The sequence below is a fragment of the Ambystoma mexicanum genome, chromosome 9 (genome assembly GCF_040938575.1).
Source record: "Ambystoma mexicanum isolate Mex_15411 chromosome 9, UKY_AmexF1_1, whole genome shotgun sequence".
Lineage (NCBI taxonomy): Eukaryota > Metazoa > Chordata > Amphibia > Caudata > Ambystomatidae > Ambystoma > Ambystoma mexicanum.
This window is the reverse complement of record NC_090931.1, coordinates 1,137,356,962-1,137,383,398: the sequence shown is the minus strand read 5'-3', so window position 1 is coordinate 1,137,383,398 and position 26,437 is coordinate 1,137,356,962. Positions and strand designations below refer to the sequence as shown.

General features: G+C 45.2%; 1 protein-coding gene across 4 annotated transcripts in view; it reads right to left on the bottom strand.

Annotated features, from left to right (window-relative positions):
- The window catches only part of ORC4 (origin recognition complex subunit 4), a 1,582,358-nt gene that overhangs the window by 940,572 nt on the left and 615,349 nt on the right, over positions 1–26,437 (bottom strand). For all 4 annotated transcript variants that reach the window (XM_069616510.1, XM_069616509.1, XM_069616512.1 and 1 more), the window contains one exon: positions 5,881–5,956. In XM_069616510.1, coding sequence (XP_069472611.1) covers positions 5,881–5,956 — 76 coding nt within the window. The remainder of the gene's footprint in view (positions 1–5,880; positions 5,957–26,437) is intronic.

The window sequence follows — 26,437 nt, the reverse complement described above, 5'->3', positions numbered from 1 at the left end:
CACTCTCCGAAGGACAGTTGAACAGAAGTAGAATATCCTTGTTGAATGTGAACTGTGACAGTCTGAGAAGAGAACAATATTGATCCCTGAAGGGGAGGAGAATGGAAATGTGATATTCCTGTTAAAACCGAACTGTGCAAATACAAGAAAAGGAATAATAATTATCCCGAAAAGGGAGGTAAAGGAGAGCGAGCAAAGTTTAACGTCGACATTAATGAACTTAAAGTGTTTTGAATAAAAGACAGATACAGATACCTGAAGGAGGAATAATAAAGTGACTAAGAAAGGAAGATAAAACAACTTGTGTCCCAACCAGAAGAGTGGGACCTAAGAAAGAAAGATTATGAAGAGCTGAAGACAAGAGTGGTATTTATGATAAATCAATCTAAACTAAGTAAAATCACATCTAAAGTGAAGAATACAAATAGTAACATGAGGGAAGAATTGAATAAACTGATAAGAGTTACCAAGAACTATTGAAAAAGTACATATTGAGAAGACAAGTGCTGGAAGCACCGAGCAGGAGACGAGAGCCATTGTCCTGCCCCTTTCTTTTGTTTAGAATAGTGATAGAATCAGATAGTGTTTGTTTTTGAACGGTGAGAAAGACGACTGACAAGAACCTTATTCCATAATGTAGGGAATACCCCATAGCCATAGGGATAGTTATGTTTACACCTCATCATTTAATAAACCTTGTTGAAAAATGTCTTTAAAGAATCTGAATCCTTCTGACCGGTGTAAGGAAGGCATGGTATCAAACTGTAAGACAGACAGAAATGATCACATTTCAAGGGTGTTTATTGAACTTCAACTGGTTTTGAAAAACGCCCATCTAATCCTAAAGATCGGAGCAAGCTACGACCATCAAATAATAATAACGCAATCCTAGTCGAGTCTGTCAAAATAAAAGGGCCTATACTAATAAACCTATTGCCAATCCTTACTTCTAAATACAAAGTGTGGGAAACAATGTTATGCAAAAGAAAAGTGTTCAAGAAATGATATGTCAGGATATTCAAGCCATTGGTTTCCCTTCCCCATGTTTTCTACACGGGACAAGGCGGCACACTCGAGCTTAGCAGTCTCTGGCTTCTCCAGCACGAGGGTGCAGTTCAAAGCCTCAACATCAGGACCTTCTGTGCCTAAGTCTCTTGTTATCCAAAGTCTCTTATTTGAGAGGGCCTGATGCAACATTACAAACATTAAAGTTACTTTCTTCTCAGGATTTCACATATACAACTTCTCAGGTGATTTACTGTTCAACCCAGATCCCCCTACGCCGGACTCAGATCCACTTTTAATACGAAAACCTTCAATTGGTCGCCCTTTGCCAGACTCGGACAAAATTCATGTACTTTTCCAAACTTTCTCTACTTCATCAATATCAAAGACTTTCGACTGTGCACAGGATTTTGCTTGACCAATCGCAGGACCACTTCAATTCACGTTTATTTGTTCTCTTTCAATTGATCTCCATCTGCCGGGCTCGGACCAAAATGTATCTACTTTTGTCACTTCTCAGCTGGGTCCTTACAAAGACCTTCGACCGAGCACCCATGCGGTGCCGGACTACTCTGTCAAAGGTATTGTAGCTTGCTTTAAAGTTCAATCACTCATCAGCAGTTCAACTTCACTTGCATCTCTTATCACACGCGTTTCAACAATGTTCAATCCAGCGTTCAACATACAATGTTGCTGCTTGCATCCTTGGCTTCAACACAGACCGGTCTTGTATCGGTCTCCCCAACTGACCGGCTGTGTTGATTTCACTGACGCTGCTTTGTTCTTGGAGCCAAGGTCAGAACCAGGGAGGCTGGTGATTCTCCCCACCTCGATTGATGCACAAGGGTGTTCGGTACCTCTGACACACCATGCAGGATTCTTCAGCCTCGTTTCCAGGTCTTACGCTTTCTATTCTCGAGGTTTCGTGTAAGTAACGGTTCCTTGTCGAAAAGGTCAAGGGAACTTCCCTCCTTTAGATTCCCTTCCACTTGGCCGTCTTGTCTCTTGTTAAACTGCCATCTTCGAACTGCTGTTTCCTCGTGTGCTTTGCTTCGCTCAGAGTGCGCTCTTTCTCTGCCTTTTATCCATCTGGGGAAGCTTAATAGAAGTCAAGTGTGTGCAATTGTCAGTAATTGCCTGACCTCGCCTGACCACTATATTGGGACACGTCAGGTCTGGGTGTTAGTCTGTTTTTTCTGGTGTTTGTGTTGTAATGGGGGTGGGGGGTTGAGCTCCTAAATAGCCTACCGGGTATAATGGGGTAAAGGTGTTACAAGGAAGGGGATACAGCATATCACCATCCGGTGTCTCACTCCCACTCCCCGAATACCCCTCATCCAGGTGATCCTCCTGCACTGGTCCAACCCCAGGAACTGCATCCAAAATGGACTAGCAGGTGAGACACCTTCTTGTTACTTACACCTGTCCCAATCCTTATTGACCATACAAAATCTCAGCACATGCCAACTCAAACAATGCATACCATGAATACTTGCATTCTGAGATATTTCAAAAGATGTCATTCCCATTAGGTTTCTCTACAATAGAAAAGGATGCTTGGTTCTCTTAACTATCTAAAAGGAAAGGTGTAGGAATGGGATAAAGTATATAGTCTCATGAACGTCCTATCTTATTGGTCTGGTCTCCCGCTGGTTGTTGGTCTAACCTCCAGCCTTGTTCCAGGGTTATATCACCCTGTATGTTTCTCGCAGTCTCATGTGTACAGCACTGGGGCAAACTCAGGGTCATATCCTCCAAGGGAATGGAAGGAATTTGCAACCCTGAAAAGAATGCCTATCCGGGCCTATGGGCAAAAGTCTGATTCTACTTTAAAGGCATTCAGGTTAGGAGTTGCAGAGTGCACATTAGTTTGACGGGGGAGGTGGTGAGGGTGCCAACGGCAAATGCCATCTCCATAAGTCTCTACCTGCGGCTCACATGCATCCCACTTGCTCCCAGCCTAGGGGTTCTCATTTTTGAGAGCTATTGTGAATAAACTGTTTCTCTCAATAAAGGAGTCGTATGGTTGAACAGGGAAAGGGCCAGAATGTACTAAAAGGGCTGACATGATTATGGGGAGTTCGCAGGGGAAAGGGGTGACTACCCTGGCCATGAGGAGGGGCATCTAGGGTCCCCATCCATTAGTTCCTCCAGGTAGCTCGCAGCAGTGGCCCACAGACCCTTGCCTGCAGGCTGTACTGGTCCCAATAGTCGTACTTCGCTTTTCAAACGGGGTCAGGATGCAGACTTGGTCACCTATGGCACATGACATGAACTACACTACTTTGTATGACTTGACAGTATAACTTATGTTGTGATCAGTCATGCAAACTGTGTAAAGCGGCATTGTCAGAGGTTTGCCTTTGAGACTTCTTTTATGGCAGGCCCTGCATACTGGTTGTAAAGCCAACACAACAGCTCGATTACCACCGGAGCAATTATATAAATCTTAAGAATGCCACAATTACCTCATCTGCGCTGGTTGAAGTTTGAATGCCAATGCTGGTGCCCTGATTATTAATAAGTAGGTCTCGTCTTCACGATCAACTCACCGCTCATTCACAATACACATCACTAAAAAGACCCTTACTGCATGGCACCAGCTTGTGCTCCTTTGCAAAGTCAAGCATTCAATCCTTGTCCAGAGTTTCATAACAGTTGTCCACGTCCTGGTCATCCCCCATTTAGACAGTGGCAACTCAAAGGAGTCCTTAATGTCACCTTAGTCCCTAGCAAAACCATCCTGGACACTGAAGCACGCCTTATCACAGGACGAAGAAAATTCAACCACGTCACCCCCGTCCTCAGAGCTGCAGTGAATACCCCTTCAAGCACACATGTTCAAGACTGCCTGCAGATGCAAAGCAGTCAGAACCAAAACACCCCTCTAAGTGGCTGTGAAACCGACCATCTCCAGAGGCCATTGCACTACCGGAAACCCCATTGCCAAAAACAGGACACAAACATTTTCCTGCTAGTGATCCTGTGTCTGGAACAAGTTTTCAATGCAGATAAGACTGTCTCACTCCATCATATACTCTGGGAAGGCCCTGAAGACACTAGTGTTCAAAGAACATCTCAAAAATCGCTGATCACTCCAATCAACCCCATTTCTCCTGTGCAAATGTACATGACAAGGACATCTGGTAACTGTGTCCTCCCTGTTGAGGTTATGTGCATCATCAAACTGTTAAGGAGACAGTGCAAAGTGCTGTTTTGACAGTGTATTTGGGTATGGTGGAATGTTACATGCCTAAAGTAGCAAAGGCAGGCGAGAAGTACACCCCCAATCAGAGGTTACCTGGAAGGGACTTGAGCAATGGAACTTGAACCAGACATCGAGTGTTCATGCCGAGCATAAGCAATGGGGGAGGGGTCCCTTCACCACTGGACCGCCAGAAACAGAGACTGGCCATCTACTGAAAATGCTGTGCTTCTGCTAATTCAAGGAGAGCACATACCAGGAGGACGAATGTTAGACTAGGATAGCCTACCAAATATGTATGCAAGGGGCCAGTGTAGCCATGGGGCAGAGCTCGCTCCAACCACGGCTGCTGCTGTTGATTGTGTCAACCGTGTGTTGTACCAGAGTCTTATTGCGGCAGCCTGAGTTGCTCATGTGGATCTACCAGGTCCGGTGGAGCCCTCCCCGCTACCTCAGCCATCCCAACTCTCCTCTGCTACCGCTGCACCCTACTTGTAACCTTCTGGGCACGTCCCCTTTGCAAACCAGCAAGGTACCCTTCACTCACTATTATTTCTGCCTAGCATTTAACTGTTCTGAATGTCTGAAACGCATTTTAATACCAGGTTCCTCCATACCACATTGATATGGGCGCATTACATAGGGAATTTGTTTATGGTTGGTACATTATAAAACTATTAGTCATATGTCATGCCACGACAAGTAAACTTAACCTTCTCTGAACATCAGATTGACAATGCCAGTGAGCTCAAAGTTTGATATTACTAGTGAGCCCACAGATTCCAGTTGACAATGCCAATATACTGCAATGGAAAATCCCTAAATCAGTGCCAAATATTGGGACACCCTGTTTGTGCATCTTCAAGTGAAAGAACCACCATACATCGTGAAGATCCTTACATCTGATAGAACAAGCAAGCAGTGTCAGGAGGTGGGGAAATACATAACACAAGTCTTTCCAAATGCTCAGGACAAAAGGAGTACCTACAAATCCAAAAATGTTTTTCAGCCATCAATTCAATGCAATTTAATAATCTAAATGTCAATGTGGTCCCGTTACTTTCTAGATCTACTCTTAACCCAGCCTTTATGTTAATTTTGGCTCAGGTGCTAGATCACAAGTCAAGAGTTGAGACATGGGGCCAGCCCCCTCTGTACAAGTTAGACTACCATGCAGGGGCGACTCAGTTTTTCATCCTTCTAAGGCAGATAAATGTAGTACTATTAAATAGGGCAATAATGCAGATTATTACACTGCTTGTAAGCGATAAAATAAAATGATTATTATTAGTTGAAATGCTGAGGAATGTGTATCAATATCTATCCCCAATGCATTCTCTAATTGCTAGGCACTATTAAGAACCAACATTTGAGAAGTCTATGAAAGATTGTGGCTAATGTCAACAGTATTTTACCAGAAAGTTTTGAAGCCATTTAATTAAGCATGCTCCAAGGGAAATTAGGCAAGATTTAATGAATATTAACAGATGTCAAAACAATCCAATAAAGATATACTAGTGGCAGTTATTTTTACATTTACAACAGCATTTAGCAAGTTCTTAAATTCAGGAATTCGGCCTCAACAGTCCTATAAAAAGTAATACATCTAGCATAGAAGTGGATTTAGTATCATTTAATATACAGTATATAGCATTTGACCTTTAACTTACCATTAAGGTGGACTTCTAACACATTTTCTTTCACTTGTTTCATTTCCATGAGTTCCTTTAATGTATCTTTCAATAACTAAACGAAATGAAACATGTAGTTTAGATTTCCAAACATCTCAGTTACACTTTCGATGTTTATTTTCAGAATCAAATGGTTAAAGCAGCAGCTATTTTCAGATTTTAATTTAAGTACAGTTAGAACGGTTGCGTAACTATTTAAATCATTTACAACAAACTAAAAATGTGAAAATAGCAGTATTTTTTAACAATACCACAGAAGATGAGTTTCTCAAAACAGTTCAGTTAAAATAAATATTTCACAAGCGTACACGACTACTATGTGACAGTGTATCCAGCTCAAGACTGCAGATTAGTACTTTTTACTTATTGAACTATATCAACAAAATGTCATTGTTGTGTCAGACTAAATCTGTTCCCTCTTTCATACATTTCCGGTTACCAAATGTACTTCTTCCCATGGCTTAATTTTTGGATTGAATATGTGTGCTGATGAAAATGCAGCAACTCAACCAATCAGCTGTTGTACGTAGAGGTAAACCTGAACTGGATACAGGTTATCACCCTGCTACATCATGCAGCTACCATCTGTTGCACTGCCAATCCAATGTGACAGCACTATGGGGTTGGAGCTAACTGCTCCCTGATAGGCCAGGTCTCTTAGAGAGAGAAAGCATCTTATAAAGAGAAAGTGAACACTCCGGAGCAGATCTTTTGGGCAGGCTGTGATGTGTCCTTCAACTGAAAATAGATGCAGTGTGACAAGGTCAGCTCTTTGGCCTGTTCAAGGGAGGACAATGATTAAGTTCCGGAGGACTGTGGGGCGAGCAAGAGTGGCAGGGACTTAATACCCAGACCAACCCCTGGACCAGACACAGGAAACCTAACTCCCTCTTTCCCACCATGGTGCTAGCATGTGTATGTGCAGACCATCCCCTCACTCCTTACCTGGGGACTCTATGCGGTGCCACTGTATGAGAAGTGGATGTCGGAAGACCTCAGGCCAGAGACAGAAGTCTAAGAAGAAAGGCGACCCTGCAGCAGTGGTCACAAGGTGGCGGTAGACTGGAGAGGACCAAACATCAAGAAGATCGGACACAGCAGAGGGCCCAGACACACCAATGCCTTGGACATTGCACGCCAACATCCTCAGGTGTGCAGCATGACATGGGGGAGGAGGCGGGTGTGCGAACTACTGCGGAAGGACACCGAGGTCATGAAAGAAAGGATGGACCGGGTGAGGAGCCTTGCCATTACGAAGGCAAACCTCCTGTACTGGGGAAAGAGGTAGATCGCAGACGCTTATTTCATACTTCAGGGGACGGTGACGGTGTCTCTCTCTCTATCTCTCTCTCTCTCTCTCGTTTTGGATTCAAATAGATGCGACATTGGTTCAGAGGGAATCCGGCATTACCTGAAGCCAAATAGATTGAAGCAAACAGTCAAAGAGGAACGACACGCCTTTTGAACATATGATGAGGAACCTTGAATGGAAAAGAGAGAATCCTACACAGGAGAGCCTCTGATGGGAAGACGTCCTAGAAGGGCAGAGCCACGCTAGACTGCAGTGCCGGCAGTAGCGTGGAAAGCAAGCGCAAGATGCCGGGAGGACACTCCTGATAAGTTAACACCAGGGAGAGGGGTTGTGTTTCGGAGAAGCCAAAGGGTTACAGGATCCAGAGAAACCCAACCCGAGGCCCCGCTGCATTAAATATAACAGAGGGCCATAGGGCTTTGGGGAGCCATAGAGAACTAAGTGACTGACCTACAAAGCTGGAGAAGCCAAAAGTGTTAAAGGAGCCTGAGAAACCTGAACGCTGAACATGGGCAGACACCCAAATGAGGTCCTGCTACATTAAATATATCAGAGAACTTTGGGGGCCCTAGAGAAAGTGAAATTTGCCTACGGGGCTGGAGAAGCCAAAAGCGTTAAGGGGGGCACGAGAAATCCAAACACTGGACACGGGCCTGCGCCCAAGAGAAACCCTACTGAGGTAAGCAGATTCGAACACTCGAGGGCTTTGAAGAGCCCAAGAAAATCAAACCATTCTTATAATAAACGGGAGAAACTAAAAGGTTTACGGAAGCCTGAGAAACCCGAACACTGGAAACAGGCAGATGCCCAATCAAAAACTTGAAGTAAGCACATCAAAGGGCAAGGGAGCTTCAGGAAACCCTAGAAACACAAAAAGTAGGGGAAAAGACTGGGACCAGAGAGAACCTGGGGAGTTACATTGCCCAAACCCTAAACAAAAACATTATCAAATAGATAGAAGATCAAAAATGATGGAATCGCCCTAAGAAAATCCCCTTTCCCTTTAAAGAACGGAAAGAATTGGATATGCGTGAGGACTTAAGACTTGCCATGAGAAATCTGTTAAAGAGACTGGAAAACTATTGTGAACTTTGAACATTTGAAAAACCTGAAAAGTCTGAGTAGAGAGGGGGTTGGACAGAGGACTACATTAATTTGGACATTTGATGAGCACCCTTCGTTTCGTTTGTTAGATAGGGAAATATCCTCATAGTAATAGGGTTAGATAGGCGTTTTTCTTTCTATTTAAATAAAACCTGTTGAATATGTCTCTACGTATGCAAGTAGGATATGGGTTGTTTGACCTAAAAAAAATTGACCTACTGCTCATTTGACCTAATTTGTTTGACCTAATTATTTTTGACCCCAGGCAACTCCTCCAAACGCCCCCCCCGCTGACTTCCCCCAACCTATTCCCTTACCCCACCCCACAACTATTAGTGTAACATGTGACCTACCAAATTAGGTCAAAAAGATGCAGTCAAATGAGAGCAAGTCAAATTGGCATTAGGTCAAATTGGACAATACCCGCAAGTATCAATGGTCAGTATGAACATGTCCCTCATAGCAGAAGCCCATTAGCATTTTCTTCTACATAGCCTTAATTGATATCAAGGTCTTCCTGGCAACAATGGATGTGAGCTTGAACACTAGTATAGTGCTCTAGAGAACAAATTAAATTTGGCAAAACATTCACTCTCAAACAGAATATATCTCTGGGACATAGGCTATGTTTGATACGTTATAAATACCTACATCAATTCTATCATAACCCTGTAAAACTACACAGAATGGACTCATCCAAACCTGAAAAATCTCCTAGATGTAAACCAGAGTGGAGGATTTCCTACACCTCTCCTGGTTTTGTGCATCAATACAATGGTATTAGTTTAGTAATATTTAAAAATACAGGTGAAATAGTGGGCAAGTCTATATCACTTTACTAGCTGTGATGTTTATTGGGATTGTTCACTGAAAGAAATTCATAAAATACCAAATTCAGCCACCTGCCATTTTTTTTTTTTTTTTTTGTGAAAGTTTCAGCTCGACATGCCTGCATGATATCATACTGGCCGTCTTGCTTTTATTACACATTTCTTCTCAGGACATAAACACAGACATCAAGTTCACAGGTCATACTTTTGTTACTCGTGACGCATTGCTTTTTTCAGAGTTTAGAGTTTAAAGTTTGCGCCTTGTTTGCATCATATTGTCTTTCTTGTTAGTCATTTCTCATATAGTTTCAATGAATCCATAAAGTTTACGACGGCATATGTTAGTTTGATGTTATGGCCTGCGATTGCATATTGCCACCACTCTTGATTGTTCAGGGTAGCTGGAGCAAATGTTCCCAAATGTTGCGTCCGCCGGGCTGCTAAAAAAGTGCAGTCGGTCATAAGATGCTCGATTGACTCGATCTGATGGTTGCAGAACCGACAAAGATTTCCCCCCACCTCATTAATATGACGACGGGCTAACATCTCTTTGGTTTGCAGTAAATTCAATCGTAGTCGCAAAAACTGGTTGCGGTGGTGTCGAGATGGACAATTAATTAAATATTGACTCTGCACATGAAGTTTATGAGCTCCAATTCCGGAATTCAGCGTCGTGGGCATTAGTAGTCGTTGATCATTGTTCAATATCCAACTCCAGAGCTCAAACTTCTTTTTGATGACTTGTGGTCGAGCAATTAAATCTTCTAACGTTAAATCTGCATGTGTCAGTTGGTCTAATTGTAGCTGACACCACTCTTGTAACAGTAAAGACTGCCGTTGGCCTGTTTTTTCGGAGAATAATTTGTAAGCTGGAACTACTGGTCTTAATTTTATTTTTCGGAAAATCATTAAGGATTTCCACAAAATGCTCGAATGTAGAGAGTTTAGTGACAGCTCATATCGTAATTGAGTCATTGATATGTAAGAAGGTAATTTCAGGACTTTTCGCCAAAAGATGCCTTCCAACTTTTGCCAAAACAATGGTTCAATATTCCATCCAGATTCAGCTCCAAATGTGATTGCCGGTGTAACTTTTTGACAGTAGAAGGTAATTATAGGTTTTAGACTGAATTTGCCGTACAGTTTGTATAGTTTAAGGCCCTGAATACTGAATCGAGTCATTTTGTTCACCAGTTCTTCCTTCCAGTAGTTTTCATTTATCGAGTTATTAAACATTATACCTAAATATTTAATGGAATTTGTTGAACTTAGTTGGGTTCCATTATAGTACCATTTATATTGTTTCCGCATTTTTGATGTTCGGTCACCAATTGACATAATTTTAGTTTTATCTGAATTCAAATCTAATTCATTTATTTCCAGGTATTCTTGTAATTTGTTTAGTAGCCGTTGGAGGCCGATCTCCGTTGAATCTATTAGGACTACGTCGTCTGCATAGATGATGCATTGAATTTCTGTGTTGTTTATTTTTGGTGCGAAACAACGTGCAGACTCTAGATGATTAGGCAGATCGGAAATAAACAATTTAAATAGCTCAGCCGCCAGTGGGCATCCTTGTTGTACGCCTTTGTTGGTAAATACACTCTTTGATAGCTCGCCCTGTTGGTTCAGACGAATTCTAATTGAGGTATCAGTATGCAATGCTTTTATTGGGGCAATCAGGTCTAATGGACATTTCCAGGCAACCATTTTCTTCCATAATAATTCTCGGTTGACACTATCAAATGCACCACGCAAATCAATAAATGCCAGATGTATTTTCTTCTTGGCTTTCAAGGTCTCAAGCTTTAGAACATTTAGTATCATCAGATTTGCATCTACACCAACGCCCTTGGTGAAGCCGGTTTGTCTAATGTCGCAGATCTTTTCACTCAATGTCCAAGAGACCAATCTTTGTCTCAGGAAAGATGCAAAAATCTTTCCAATGGTATCCAAAGGGCAATTGGGCGGTAGTGGTTTGGTTCCGCCCGATTGCCCTTTTTATAGATTGGCACAACGATGGCTTGTCGCCACGAATCTGGTATTTTCATTAGGACAGATATTCGTTGAAAAAGTGTCTCTATTAGGATAGCCCATTCGGCGGTGTTCTTTTTTAGCAGGACATTTGAGATCATGTCAGGACCCGCTGCACGTGAACTTTTTAGGTTTCTTATGGCCATCTCTATGTCAGACAGCGAAGGTTGCATACGCCAGGTCGTCGTGATAATCTGCATTTCTTCAGTTGAGTCATTTCTTGGTTTAAAAAACGTTTTTGCAAAGTGTGCTTCCCATCTTGAAGCATCAATTTCGTGCACTGTCGCAGACCGATGTTGCATTTCACTTGAATTTAATATTTTCCAGATTTCATATGAATTCAAAGTGATCAGGTGTTTTAGGAAGGTTTCAGCCCGATCCTGTTCAATTATCATTCTCTGCGATCTCAGCCACTTTCTGTATTTTGATCTTCTCTCTCCAATGGCAGCTTTTATTTCTTTGGCACTCAATTTCGGGGCTCTTGCCATTTTTATCAATCTAATGTCTCGTCGCATCCTTTTCTTGGCATTTGCTATTTGCATAGTGTAACAATGTTTGTGATGGATTCCAAATATTGTATTGGTTGGTTTCTTAGAACTGTAGTTTGAAAGTAACGGCACATAATCGACTAATAACTCATTTGGTTGGTTTAATAACTGTAGATTTATGAACCGGATTTGTGAAGCATTTATCCGTAGTCGATTACCACTAACATTAACCGTCACTGGAATACTGTACTTCTTAGTTTTTTCAAGCCATTCAATCGCACAGGAAAATCGTAGGAGCTTGTGATCACTGTTCTGCATTTCACAAATTTCAAGCGAAATATCCTGTTCAAAAAGGTTTTGAGAAACCCAAAAGTAGTCTATTATGGACTGTGAGTTGTTGTTGGACCAAGTTGCATGTGGAGGTTGGTCACCTTTCACTTGTCCATTTACCATTGAACAGTTACGCATTTTTAGTGCATTTCTCCATATGTGATTTTTTACTGTTTCCTCATCTTCGACTATTGGTCGAAACGACTGAGTTGACTGGTTTAACTTAAACCAACTACAGTTTAAATCCCCACAAAATATGACGGAAAGGTTCTTAAATCGTGTCAACACCTCATCGATCTGTCGAGTAACGGCATTTACAAAATTTTTACAGCTGATTTGTTTTCGGGTTCCAGTAACCATTTAATACTAACAGATGTTTCCTTTGCTCAGCCTCTGGGTTATCGGAGTACGGCACCTGCCATTTTTAATTGTCTTTAGACGGATTGCCATTAATTGGTTGGGTAAATCCACCCCAACGCATAGCGTATAGTTAAATGATATGAAACACATGCATACATACTCTGGCATGAGCTTGCCCCAACTTATGTTCTGCCCATTGTCAGGAGGAAGATATTTGTAATGAAGCTAAACATCTTTGGCAATCAGTCCAGAGTGAATTAATACACAAAAAAATGATGTACACAAAAAAAAGATGTAACCCTGCTGTATGATCCTTAATCCATCAGAGAATACTTAATTATCATAATCGATTACCAAGCTGATATTCATGAGGATAGACAATTTGCAGACGATGCTAGCAGGAGGCTGGGGTGGAGAGTCTGGTTGTCTTTTGTATTGATGAGTTTATAGATTGGCTATTCTAGAAAAGTGTTTGCTGAATGCATAATGCAATTCCTGGGGTTGTAAAAAAATCTATCTTTATAAATATTTAATACCATTGTGCTAGTGTGTAGCATAGTTAAGGTTAAGAAGAGGCCTCTAAGGAGTTTCAGAAAATAACTTTACAACTTTTGGACCCTTGCATGAAAAAATTTGAAACACATTTCACAGTAAAATTTCGAGGAACCCGTCTGTGCATGTAAAATTCCAGAATGTATGATTGGCTTAATATTTTAAAGAATGTTACTTTGATTGCATCTTGAACAGTTTTTAACATGGGGTTTTCCCCATCAGAAAAAAATCAAACTTTGGCCCAAATATCTTAAAAATGAGTGCTTTGGCATGCACCTAGATTGCATCAGGAATTGGTGTACTGTAATGAACATTTTGAAACTCGACTTGGCCAATTTGGAGAGACTAACAATTTAAGCTTATTTTTATATTTATTAGTTATTTATAATGCACCTATACACAATGTGTTTCATGGCGCAACAAGACGGTGGTGGGGGAGGACAGGGGTGTCAAAACAACGGTTCTACTAGGCCTTGTGATATTCATATCATGCAAATGCAGTAACAAGAAGCGAGGGAGGCAGTGAGGGGAGAAGTGCTGCTATATCTATATATGACACATGCCCAATGACAAACATTTTCCAATAATAAAAAAACGTAATTAAAATGATAACATGGTTGACAAACATAAATAGGCGTACACAGAAACATATGCTTGAACTGTGGTATCTGACCTTGTTACTGGGCTGCTTAGCAGCAGAAATACTCAAATGGTGAGGGTCAGAAATGTGAGGTGAACAACTTTGTAAAGAGTTTTCAACTTTAGCCATTTTATTAAAATAAAAAGTTAAAAGGTTGGATAAATGCCTCACTATCCCTACCTTGACGAGGATTTCCCTGCCTAAAATAAACTAAAGGAAACACTAACAAAATGATCTGTGCCTCACACTTGTACATTCAATAAAGCAATAAGGAAATGCATGGCATTTCAATTCAACAACTATATAGAACATACAATCCAATTCACAATATGATCAATGTCTCTTATCATAACCTGGGTAAATTCCCCTTCTCCAGATCCAAGCAAGGTTCTGCTTCACAGTCAAAAGAAATAAGGAAATCATGGTTTTGTACAAAGTTCCATTGCAGTTCTTAAGGATTTGAACTGGATAACAAGCTCAGTTGTCTCAATAATGTACCGAAATAATTATTAGGTTCCAACTCGTCCTGGAGCAAGAACAATTTTCATCTTGATCTTCAAGTAAACAACAATAAATGTCTGTCAGGATGATTTGTCACAAATTTTGACCAAAAGAAATAATATGTGCCAACTTCTGGAGCAAGAACAAGTTTCTCCTTTGTATTATTTACAACAATTGTCTTTGTCAGGATGTTTTGGCACAAACTTTGATTTCTGCAGAATTTTAACTCCTCCTCAAAAGGTTTTCACAATTCTTCTTTAAATGCCACAATTTAACATGAGATGTCTCTGTAAAGACCATGGTTCAGCACTTTTATCAACTACTACCTGTCTTACTTCCATGCCAGTCCTTCTACAGCAACAACCTCTTATACTCGCCTGCCCGTTCAATATTTCACCAAGAATACAAAGTGCATCAGTGGTAACTTCCAACTTAGAACAACAACTCACAAGATTTAATTGGCATCAATCTTTAAACCAGTTTATGGGAAACAAGGAATCATAATAGTGCTCTTTAGGACTCTGTTGCAACTATGCTTCTTTCCCTCTGTATAGGGGCAGCCTGTTTGCCACCTTTCCTTCCCCTCTACATCAACAACCAAATAGTGACCAGAATGTTGTCTTACTTTCCTTCTATCTTGGTTTTGGCAATGTATGTTTATATCACTTGATCTGTATTTCATAAGACATGAGCAGCAAGTCTTACAATTGTTGGGCTTCCCAATATGCCCCTCTTCCCTTAAGCAATATTTAGTTATATTGCAGAGTTCCTACATACTCTTGGCTTGGGTTTGGCTTGTAAGCGTTTAGGTTTCCCAAACAATCCCCACAGGGTTTCTGGGCCTTCCACACACTCACACGTTTGTTTGTACAGTCAATTGGACTCAAGAGGTATAACTTTTGTTGGTTTTGTATAGTTCAGTATTAAAAATTATAGTCACTGCTTCTTTCACCCAGACACGAGTGAAACTGCTGTGAACACGCAGACAGCGTTGGAGCGCTCCAGCTTCCAAGGGTGTTGCTAGGTCTGGAAAAGATATGGGGCTATGCTAATGTCAGGACTGTTGGGACTCGGGGCTAGCAAGCCTTTTGGTTGTACCCCCGTGCATATAACCAGGGCTACAACCCAAAAGACCTGGGGCAACCCCCTCAGCCCCCCATAGCAATGTCTTTGCCGGCTTCAATTGCAAGCTGTGAAGCCACCAGGTAAGTCACTCCCTCACACTCCACTCAGTGTTCAAAGGTCTTCTGTGGTTGTGGCTCCTCTCGATTGGGTGGACAGCCTCCTCTGGTCCACCTCCACTCACGCCACTGGGAAATGGATCTTCCTCTGCTCCTGAGAGGGTCAGGTGCAACCCATCCACCTGGAACCTCAAAAGAGGGCACACTTCCCTTGCTACTGCTCCTTCCCACTGCGCAACCTCTGCACAGCAAATCTTTGCCGGGCAAGCATCTTTTCCTTACGCTTCCCACTGCGTGACCTCTGCAACAGGAGAAACTCGAGGCAAAGACCCTCTCAGGACCCACCGTCGATTCAGGCATTGCAGTGGTCCCACCATCTTCTCTCACCTCTTATCTTCACTTTCAGCTACATACATGGCCTGCACGGTTTCCTCCTTTTCTGCTGCTCCTTCCACATTGCCTGCACCTGAGGGGGCTTTTCAAGTCCCTCAGCCTTCCTCAGGTATAGGTCATCCACAGTAATAAGTTGACCGCTACTGCAGCATTGTTCCTCTGCATCCCTCTTCCTCATCCCAGTAGCCCTGACCAGCAAAGTTAGTTTTTCGCACTCCTTCTGCTTTAATGATTTGGTTTCTGTTCTTTACAACATTCATTGAAGGGGTATCGTACAAATCATTCACCAGTCTTGTTCGGAAAGAGGAATAAGGCTTTCTAGGATTTAGTGGTTATTAATCACCAGCTTCCTTACATTACCCCCTTTTGAGTTAAGGGAGTTTCGAGCTCTATGGGTTTGAGAAGGGTTTTATTCACTTTTATACCACCAGAGTGGAGTCTGGTTGATTTATTTCACCCACATTAAGGTCTTTAACAGGTGGAACAGTTAGATTATTGTGGCAACAAGTGGGTTTATATTTTGGCAGTTGTGATATCTCTTCCTTAGAAGACAAATACTGTGTTCTCACCCCACTGGTTCCTCTCACTTCCCAGAGCCTTTTCTCCACCCAGGTGATCTTCCCACAGAACACCTCCCCCAAGGTCAGGATGAGGAAGCTTTCACCATTCCCTGGCCACCTATGAGGAGACTTTAGGAAGGGTATTAGTGAGGGATCCGTAGGATTCATCACATGTCTGTCCATGAATTCATCATAAGCTAGATTACATTACAATACTCAGACATATACAGTGCGAATTACTTGAACTGCAGAATCAGAACTTGTCTCTGGCTTGCTCAGCAGCAGAAATACCCAAATGGTGTCCGCATCCATGCCTTTATCATAAGTGAGATTACATTACAATGATACCCTGGTTATAAAACATACGAAGTGTACGCATAATAATACACAGCGTATTGCTTAAACTGTAAAATCTGACCTTCGAATCTCAGGTCTGCTCAGTAGCATGAATATCAGAATGGTATTCTTGTCCATGCATAGATGATTGGGAACAGCTTCTATACAAAATGTAGATTTACATTTAGAATATGTACATTGCACATGCTGAGAATCAATGTATGTATGACAGTCATCATAAGTGATATTACATTACAATGATACCTGTGAGGGTTCAGACATTTGAGGCGGACAACTGGATATAGGTTTTTCACTAAAAGACATTATATTAAATCATAAGGGTTTGATAAGGATGCCCCTGCCTATCAAAATAAACTAAAGGAAAACACTCCAATAAAAGGAATATGTCCCTCACACTTATGCATACAATTCATAAAGGTAATATAAGGCAATTCAACAGAAATTACAGTTCTATTCAACATAAACCTAATAACTGTATCCTTGCAACCTGGGTAGGATCTCCAACACCAGATTCAAAGCAGGATTTCCGCTCAAAGGTTCAAATGAACAAGTTACTTACCAAACTGATAACGTTCTTTCGATGGGATGTTCCTCCTACGTATTCCCCATCTATGACATGTAATGTCCACAGCTGTGCACTTCGGAAACTTTTCAGCAGGGGGCGCTTTGCGTCGATGGCATCGAGTCGATGTCCCTCGAGGGCCTCCGTCGAGAGTCGATGTCACCAGATGTTATATATAGGACGCACAGCACCCGTTGCCTCAGTTTATTTTTTTCCCCCAGAACGTACGACACCAGTCTCCTGCCAGTACAACTGCCTACAGCCTTGCGGAAATGGAAGCTGTAATCACAGAAGAAATTCTCCAGAGGGGCAGGCTGGGAGGGCGATGTGGAATATGTCGGAGGAGCATCCTCCGACTTATTTCACATCTATGACAGACTCCCAAAGCAGTACCACACTATGGAGGAGGGAAAGAATTTAGAATGTGATATTTAGAATACTCAAATGGCTAAATAGACGACCGCCTTACCAAAGGCCAAATCCTGCCCATGGATGGAATCCAGGGAATAGTGTTTAACAAAAGAATGGACAGAAGCCCATGTGGATGCTTCACAAATATTCCGAATAGGAACACCCCTTTGTAGAGCAGTGGAGGTTGCCACACCCATAGTGGAGTGAGCCCGTAAGCCTACCGAAGGGTCCTTCCCCGCCAAACGGTAGCACTCAGTGATGGTCAAAACATTCCATCTGGACAAGGTTTGTTTGGAAACAGACTGACCCAAGCGGTGTCCAGCATAACCTACAAAGAGCTGATCGTCCACGCTGACCCGGGACATTAATGAAAGATAAAAGCTCAAAGCTCTCCTAGGATCCAACCTATGGAGCCTCTCCTCTTCCTTACCAGGATGCGGAGGAGGCTAAAAAGCAAGAAGAATCACCTTCTGGCTCAAATGAAATTCCAACACAACATTCGGAAGAAAATAAGGTGGCACCCACAGGGCAACCCTGTCCTTATGGAAAACAGTAAAGGGTGGCTTGGTAGAAAGTGCCTGCAATTCGCTCCCTCTGAGTGCGGAAGTAACCGCAACTAAAAAAACAGTTTTAAAAGACAACAGTCTCAGTGGACAAGAGTGTAAAGGCTCAAAAGGAGCACCCATCAGAAAATTTAAAACCAAATTCAAATCCCAACCGGGCACCTGGAAAGGGGACAGTGGAAACACAGTGTCACAACCACTGCCTTAATTGTACCTGCCCCCGCCAACCCTGAGAAACGTCCACTCACACATGCCCACAAGGGTTCCTAATTGGGCCACCAGGTCTCCCCAGCATCTCCCCCACACTGCACATAAGAGTGGACGTAGTTGGTCCAGAGCATGGCATTCCTGGATTCAACTGCATTAGGCATTGTTTACCCAACATGGAAAAAGGACTTGCGGGAAGGGTCTGTGAGCAGCAGTCTAGCTTCTATTCAGTCCCTGGGTGTGGCTGGCTATTTAAGCCACACCCAGGCATACGGCCACACTTCGAGTTGCTCTGCCTGAGGCAGCGGAACGCTCACTGTGTCCTCTGGAAACCGCAGCGGCCCATCTTCATCCGCAGGGTCTCGTAGCAGCAATACTTACCAGCTTCTGCTACGCGTCGGCCCCGGCTCCTCCCCGTTAATCCTGTTGCGGATGCTTCGGTCTCCGGGTCTGCAACTGCTGCAATTGTACGGCAGATTACAGCCACCGCAGCGCTCCTCAACTCCCAGCTGCTGTGGTCCATCTCGGGTCTCAGCTACCGTGGCTCCTTGTTCCTGGTTCCTGCGTCCGCTTGTCATCGAGCGGCATTCTGCCCTGAACCCTGCAGAGGAAAGAAGCACACAGTAGATTGAGTGTGCATATGAGGCAAAAGACATTGGCAAACAAACAGGAAAGAAGAAGAGGAAAGAAGCACACAGTAAGATTAAGTGTGCAAATACCGGTCTGAGAAAGGCAAAAGACATTGGTAAACAAACAACAAAGAAGAGGAAGAGGAAAGACAGACAACAAGAAAGAAAGGCAAGAAAACAGAACATTGTTAATTAAGGCAAGAAGCTAGAAAGACAAGAAGCCTGGGGGACAAGCCAAAAAGACATTAGAGCAGTAAATCAGCACTTTCAACAGCGCAGCAGCTCATCCACAGCCACAGCAGGCCTGGGCTGGATACATATACTCCAGTGAAGTAACTGGAGGTACTGAACTATTGCACCCCTGCCAAAGATAGAGAGCAGGACGGAGAGTCTACCTTCCAATTATTGCAGGTGAGCACACACACAGGTGTGAGGTGTTCACGGGGGGAGAGAAGATGTAATCCCAACCAGGCTCTATACTCACCGTCCCTTGTCTCTTTGATCCCACTGACGGAGGCTCCTGATACCCCTGCAGAGTAACGGTGAGCGTAACACTTAGACAGTCCTTTCAGAAACTGTGAAATCAAAAGGAATCTTAAAGTAAGAACACTCTTCAGACGAGCGCTTAAATATAGACAGCACCGCCAGGTAACCCTTAATGGTACCCACTTGAAGGCCCTTGTGGGCTAAAGAAAGCAGAAAAGACAACGCCATAGGAATGGAACACTGAAAGGATCCACATTCTGACCCCTGCACCAGTCGCAGAACTTCTGCCAATGGTACAGGGATTTTGTTGCGGGCTGCCTGGCCGAAAGCAACACCTCCATTGCGTCATCCGGGAGGTCCCAATCCTTCTATCTCAACCTTTCAGATACCAAGGATGAAGGTTGAGAGACCTGACCTCTGGATGGAGAACCTGACTCCCATCCCATGAGAGCAGATCGTCTCGCTAGGGAAGACGGCGTGGAGGGCAGATGGACATGTCGAGAAGGTCCAGGTACCACGCTCTCCTGGCCCAATCCGGAGCAATAAGGATCATTCGGGAACCGAACCTCAGTAACCTCCGAAACATCTGAGGAATAACGGGGACTGGAGGAAACGCGTACAGCAGTGGGAAAGACCACTCCACTATGAACAAGTCCCCTAAGGCTCCTCTTGGGGGAAATTCCCACGAGCAGAACCTCTCGCACTTCCGGTTGACACTGGTGGGGAAGAGATCCACTTGTGGGGTTCCCCAAAGGGCAAAGATCTCCAAAAGGACTTCCTGAGCCAACTCCCACTCTTGAGAGACTGTGCTCTGTCTGTTCAGAGCGTCTGCCGCCGTGTTTTCGTCTCCGGCCAGATGAACTGCTGAGATCGAGTTTTCCTGTTGGATGGCACAGAACCAAAGCTGCATCGCCTCCCTGCACAACACGAGTGACCCTGTCCCTTCTTTTTGTTGAGGTAATGCATGGCCACTCTGTTGTCCGTCATAATCAGGACAGTCATCCCCCGCACAGACGGCAGAAAAGCCTTCAGGGCCAGCCTGATGGCTCTCAGCTCTAACAAATTGATGTGGAGTCTGGACTCCGACAGAGACCAACGGCCACTGGCTTTCAACTCATTGGCATGAGCGCCCCATCCCGTGAGTGATGCATCCATCACGATAGTCACTTCCGGCCATGGTTGCCAAAACGGTGCACCCTTCATCAGATTTCCTTTGTCGGCCCCCCATAGAAGATCCTGTGCGATCGAGAGCGGAATTGGAACGGGATCCGACATCCTGCTGGAGGACTGCGACCACTGCATCATGAGAGCCCACTGCAGGGATCTCATCTGCAGTCTGGCCTCTGGCACCAGAAAAATACAGGACGCCATGAGGCCGAGCAACCTTAAGAATTCGAAAGCCGGGAGACTCTGGGCACGTTGAAACTTGTCCACCATCTTCAGAATGTGATGAGCCCTCACCTGGGGAGGCGAACACTGCCCCAGGGACGTTTTGAGCACTGCTCCGATGTATTGGAGCCGCTGGGAAGGTGTCAAATGTGACTTCTTTAAATCTAGGGATAAGCCCGGCTTGTGAAGGGAATGGCAGGTGACGCATAGATGATCCAGAGCTTGCTCGGGAGAACGCACCCTGATCAGCCAATGGTCCAGGTAGGGGTAGACATGAATACCCCCTCTCCTGAGGTACGCTGCCACAACCACCATCAGCTTGGTGAAGACCCACGGGCGGAGGTCAATCCGAATGGCAGGACCCAAAACTGAAAGTGCAAGTCGCCAGCAGCGAACCTCAGGTACTTCCTGTGCTTGGGATGAATTGGCCCATGAAAGTAAGCATCCTTGAGGTCCAGAGACATCAAACAATCCTGAAGTTGAAGGGCCTGGAGGACTTGAGAAAGAGTGACCATCTTGAACTTTTCCTTCCTTACAAGCTTGTTCAACCAACGCAAGTCCATGATGGGTCTCAAGCCCCAGTCTTTCTTTGAGATCAAAAAATAAGGGAATATCATCCCTTGTTCCTCTCCGCTACAGGCACCAGTTCTATGGTGCCTTTCTCCAGCACGGATAGGACTTCCTGCTCAAGGAGTGAATCCGGACGGTTCAAAGAGAGCTTCCCCGGTGGATTGTCATGAGGCCGTTGAAGGAAGGGAAGGCAGTAGCCATGAGCTATGATATCCAGAACCCACACATCTGAAGTAATGGTATGCCATTCTCGAAGATGCTGCGAAAGTCTGCCCCCAATCGGCGAACCATGGGACATGGCCTCATGACTGAGCTGGCGCGGCTGCGGCAGTGCCTGAGGGCAAGGAGGCAAGGGCCCCGTGGCTTTGGCACCCAGAGTACCCTGTTCACCACGGGTACCCTTACATTGGCCCCTTTGACTGGCAGCTCCTCTCGATCTACCAAAAGAGGAGTAAAAACGAAAGGAACCTCCCCTCCATTGCTGTCCCCTAGGACGAAAAGGCGGAGGCTGACGTACTGCAGCGCTCAAAGACTTTGCTGCAACTTTGGAGGTCTGCAACCTCTCAAGGCTCTCGTCAGCCTTGCTGCCAAATAAATGAACACCATCAAAGGGTATGTTCAGAATAAGGCTTGCACATCAGGAGCAAACCCTGACTTCTGCAACCATGCAAACCTGCGTAGGACGGTGCTCGCACCCATGGACCGGCTGATATAGTCTGCCGTGTCCAAACCCGACTGAAGGGATTCACACATGGCATCCTTGCCATCACACACAAGGGCTAGGAAGCCATCCCTTTCCTCCCCCTCGGAAATATGCTCAGCCGCTAAGGAAGCACAGTTCCACAGAGTGAGTTTGTTTATGTATTTATTTGTAATGCGCGCCTAACCCAAGGGTAGCAAGGCGCAAGAGCAACAAGAGGATTGTAGAGATTAGGTTACATTTGGCGAAATGGATGGAGTCCAGATATGGTTACAGTACAGGACACATCTGCATCACTGAAAATAGTTACAATAAAACAAATTTACAGACAGTGTAATGTACAGAATGTACAAGTTATAGCTGAGCATGTAGGGTAATAGATGATAAAAGCAAGTATGTTAGTTGTCATGTTCTTTAATCCAGTGGATAAGGTTGGAGCTAAATTGTGTATAAGGAAGGTCTTCCCTTAGGGGTGGCGGTAGAGAGTTCCAATGTTGTGCACCTTTAACGGGAAAGCTACTCCCCCAGGGCATGGTGCGTTTGAATCTCGGCACCAAAAGGAGGTTAGAATTGACCTTTCTGGAGAGGCGGCAAGAGGTTTGTCTAGTAAATCTCTTTGTCAGGTAAAGAGGGGCAGAGTGGTGGAGACATTTATGGATCAAAGAGACAGATTTAAGGAAGATCTTGTCTGTTGTGGAGAGCCAGTTGCCAGTTCAGTGTGTTGAGTGTGTGTAAATCTTGCCAAGGCACATGTGGAGTTGACAGCTTTCAGTGTCATGCCCCCTGAAGAAAAGACCTTCCGAGCCCATCCGTCGAAGCGCTTGTCGTCCCTATCCAGAGGGATGGTAGGGTACGCCTGCTGCCTCGAGGTGTCCGTAGCTGCCTAAACCACCAAACTCTCAGGAGTGGGGGGCTTAGACAAATAGCTGGGGTCGCGAACAGATGGGCGGTACTTTGACAAATTCTTATTGACCGCCGGAAGCGATTCCGGGCCTGCCAAGCCGATGACACCCTTTTTTGCAACGTAGGATGAAAGGGCAATACCGGGTCAGAGGGGGGACCATGGTCCAAGATGTCAGTAAGGTCATCCTGAATAAAATCCTCAGAAGGACTGGACCACCCCAGGTATTCGGTGTTAGGCAGAAACCTGTGCAGTTCCCTCTGGGACCACTGCAAAAGATTTAGGACTACAGGTGTTTGGCAGTAAACCCACTTGGTAGCAGTCTGTACCACACAGATTCACTTGGTAGCTGTGGCCAAGCAGTCAGACTTCCCTCAAGAAGAGTTAGGCAGTATAAAAAGAGTATTCACAATAGGTCAAGAGAACACAATAGAACAAGTAAACACTGACCAGGGCTTGGTGTAAAAGAGATATAATTATTCATTTAAAACCCACATCTAGAAAAACACACAGGCACTAATAGTAAGCAATTCAAAAACACGGTCACTAAAAAGATATACACTCCCTTAAAAGAATATTAGACAAGTCTTAAGTAAAGCCCCACTTATTTTCAGACAGCGGTGAGCGCTTAACGCAGATGGCACTCTAATAATTTGTTTTAAAAGGGAGAGAAAAGCAGAGAATAAATTGAAACAGATCCCAACACTTTTTCACGAACACAACAAGGGAGGAAGGCAAAGTAACACTAGGAATTCAGAGTCAGTAGGGCGGATCCGCTTAAGAGGATCCAAACGAAATGTGTCCAAGGTCACATGGTTGCAGTGCACAAAAGTCTTGTAACGGTTCAAAAAGGAGTTGGATCAAAGAGAGGGACCAGTTAGAGGGTCAAGGGGGCCAGCCCAGTCCAGAAGGTTAAGGGGTTATTATTACCTTGTAGCAATCTTTAGAAAGGGAGGCCTGGCGGACACAGTACCTTAAAGTGGTGAGAACACTCCAGCGGGGGCAGTTGTTCCTGGCAGCGGATGCAAGTCGGTGCTTCGTCCGGGGGAAGAGAGGATCTCGTCGAGGAGGAAGACAGGAGTCTGTTGCACTGCCAGGGAAGAAACCAGCCGTGGAGTTTCTCAGGTACAAGGAGCGGTCCGTTGATTCGCGGTTCAGTGGCGAGTGGCTATCCGGCTGCCGGGGTGCTTGGCACGGGCAGTTAGACCACAAACCGGTCTGGGATGCGAAGAAAGAAGGCAAACTGGTTGTGCCCACCAGTCAGGGGAAGAAGCCTCTACAGCCGGGAGATCTTCTCGGTCGTCAGGAAGTGGTGAGTCGGTTCCGCAGGGCTCCACCCGTGGTGTCGTCGTGGTAGGTCGGCTCAGATTCACCCTCGTCGGATTCTCAGGTCCTGTGGCGACTTCTGAAGTTCCAGTCCCCAAAGCCCTGCTTTTATGCAGCATACCCCATTCACTCAGCCTAGCTGTCACTCAAACATGCTAAGTGGTGAGCCGGCCGCTCACCACTTGGGCCAATCACACAAGAGTGCGACTTCAGTTACCAAGGTAACTCAGTCCAGGGTGCCTAAACCCCTCCCACACCCCCTGTGGTACCCAGACAGAGTGGCACCACTTTTGGAGGCTTCTGTGGAGAAGCCCGCCAAAAAGTGGAACAGAGGGCTCAACTTGGGTTGGAGTCACAGAAGAGAACACAAACGCCATTTTAGAATCGAGTCTTGGCAAAAAATACCAACCGGCGAATTAGGAACAAGTTACTTACCTGTAACTGTTGTTCTCCAGCATGGGTCTGGCATGGATTCACATGCTCATGAATATTCCCCGTCGTCAGGCTGGGAATCCTCGGTAAAGAAAAAACCAGTATCAGTTTCGTTTCTGATCTGTCTTTCGTAGTAATAACCAATCACTGGTCTCTGCGTCATACTGACCACAGCCAATGACTGCCCTCTACCTAAGCACCGCCTCTGGCAGCCATCTTCAGATTTGGAAGCACGTGAAGTGGCAGTATGACCAAGTGAAGAGCCGCAGAGGGGTAGGCGGGAGGGTTCGCATGTGAATCCATGCCAGACCCATGCTGGAGAACAACAGTTACAGGTAAGTAACTTGTTCCTTCTCCAGCATGGGGTCTGGCATGGATTCACATGCTCATGAATAAAGAATACATAGCAGTACACACATGCACAACCACGGGAGGTGGCAAAGGCTCAACATTAAGCATCACATCAACTCAACATTAAGCATCTTACCTCCTCACCAGGCTCACCTCAGGCGAACAGGTTGCGCAGCACTGCTTGGCCGACCCTGGACTCCTCCCTGGAATCCCGGTCGACGCAGTAGAATTTCGTGAAGGTGTGCGTCGACCTCCACGTAGCAGCCCTGCATATGTCCAGCAGGGGCACACCAGATAGGAACGCCGTGGTAGCTGCGATCGCTCTGGTGGAATGGGCTCTCGGACGGCCAGGCAGCGGTCGGTTTGCCAACCGGTGACAGCACATGATACAGCCGGAGAGCCATCTGGAGATGGAAGCCTTCGAGAGAGCCTTCCCCTGATTGACAGGTCCAAAGTTCACAAAGAGTTGTGACGTCTTCCGAAAACCCTTCGTGCGGTCCACGTAGAACTTCAGCGCTCTAGCTACATCCAGCGAGTGCAAAGTCCTCTCAGCCGGCGACGAAGGCGACGGGAAGAACACAGGTAACACCAAGGGTTCGTTGAGATGGAAGTCCGACGGTACCTTGGGCATGAAGGAGGGGTGCGTCCTGAGCACTACCCTCGTGTCGTGGAAAGTCAAGTACGGGGCCTTGCAGGAAAGGGCCTGGATCTCTCCCACTCGTCGTGCGGAGGTGATGGCCACAAGAAAAGCTGTTTTCCACGATAGAAACTTCAACGGGGCCGAGTGCAGAGGCTCGAACGGAGGTCCCATGAGCTTGGTCAGCACCACGTTGAGCTCCCACGCCGGGGCCGGAGCCTTCACCGGCGGGAACGATCTGAACAGTCCCTTCATGAACTCTTTCACCAGACGATGAGACCACAAGGACGTCCGCCCCGTGGTTCTGGTGTATCGGGAGATCGCAGCAAGATGAATCTTGATGGACGCGTGTGCCAGACCAGCTTTGGCCAGCGTCAGCAGGTACGGCAGTACTTGGGGAGCCGTAATCCGTAGAGGGTTAATCTTCTGTGCGCGGCACCAGACAGAGAACCTCTTCCATTTGTGTCCGTAGCATTTAAGAGTCGAGGACGCCCTGGCCTTTGCAAGAACCTCTCTGCAATCGGCCGGTATGTCGTATCCTCCAAACTCTAGCGCTGCAGGAGCCAGGCCTGCAAGTTCAGCGACTTCGGGTCGTGGTGGAGGATGGCGCCTCCTTCCCTGGAGAGTAGATCCGCGTCCGCCGGCAGCTTGATCGGCGGGGACGCTGACAAGTCCAGCAAGTCCGGGAACCATATCTGCCTCGGCCACGCAGGTGCGACGAGGATCATCC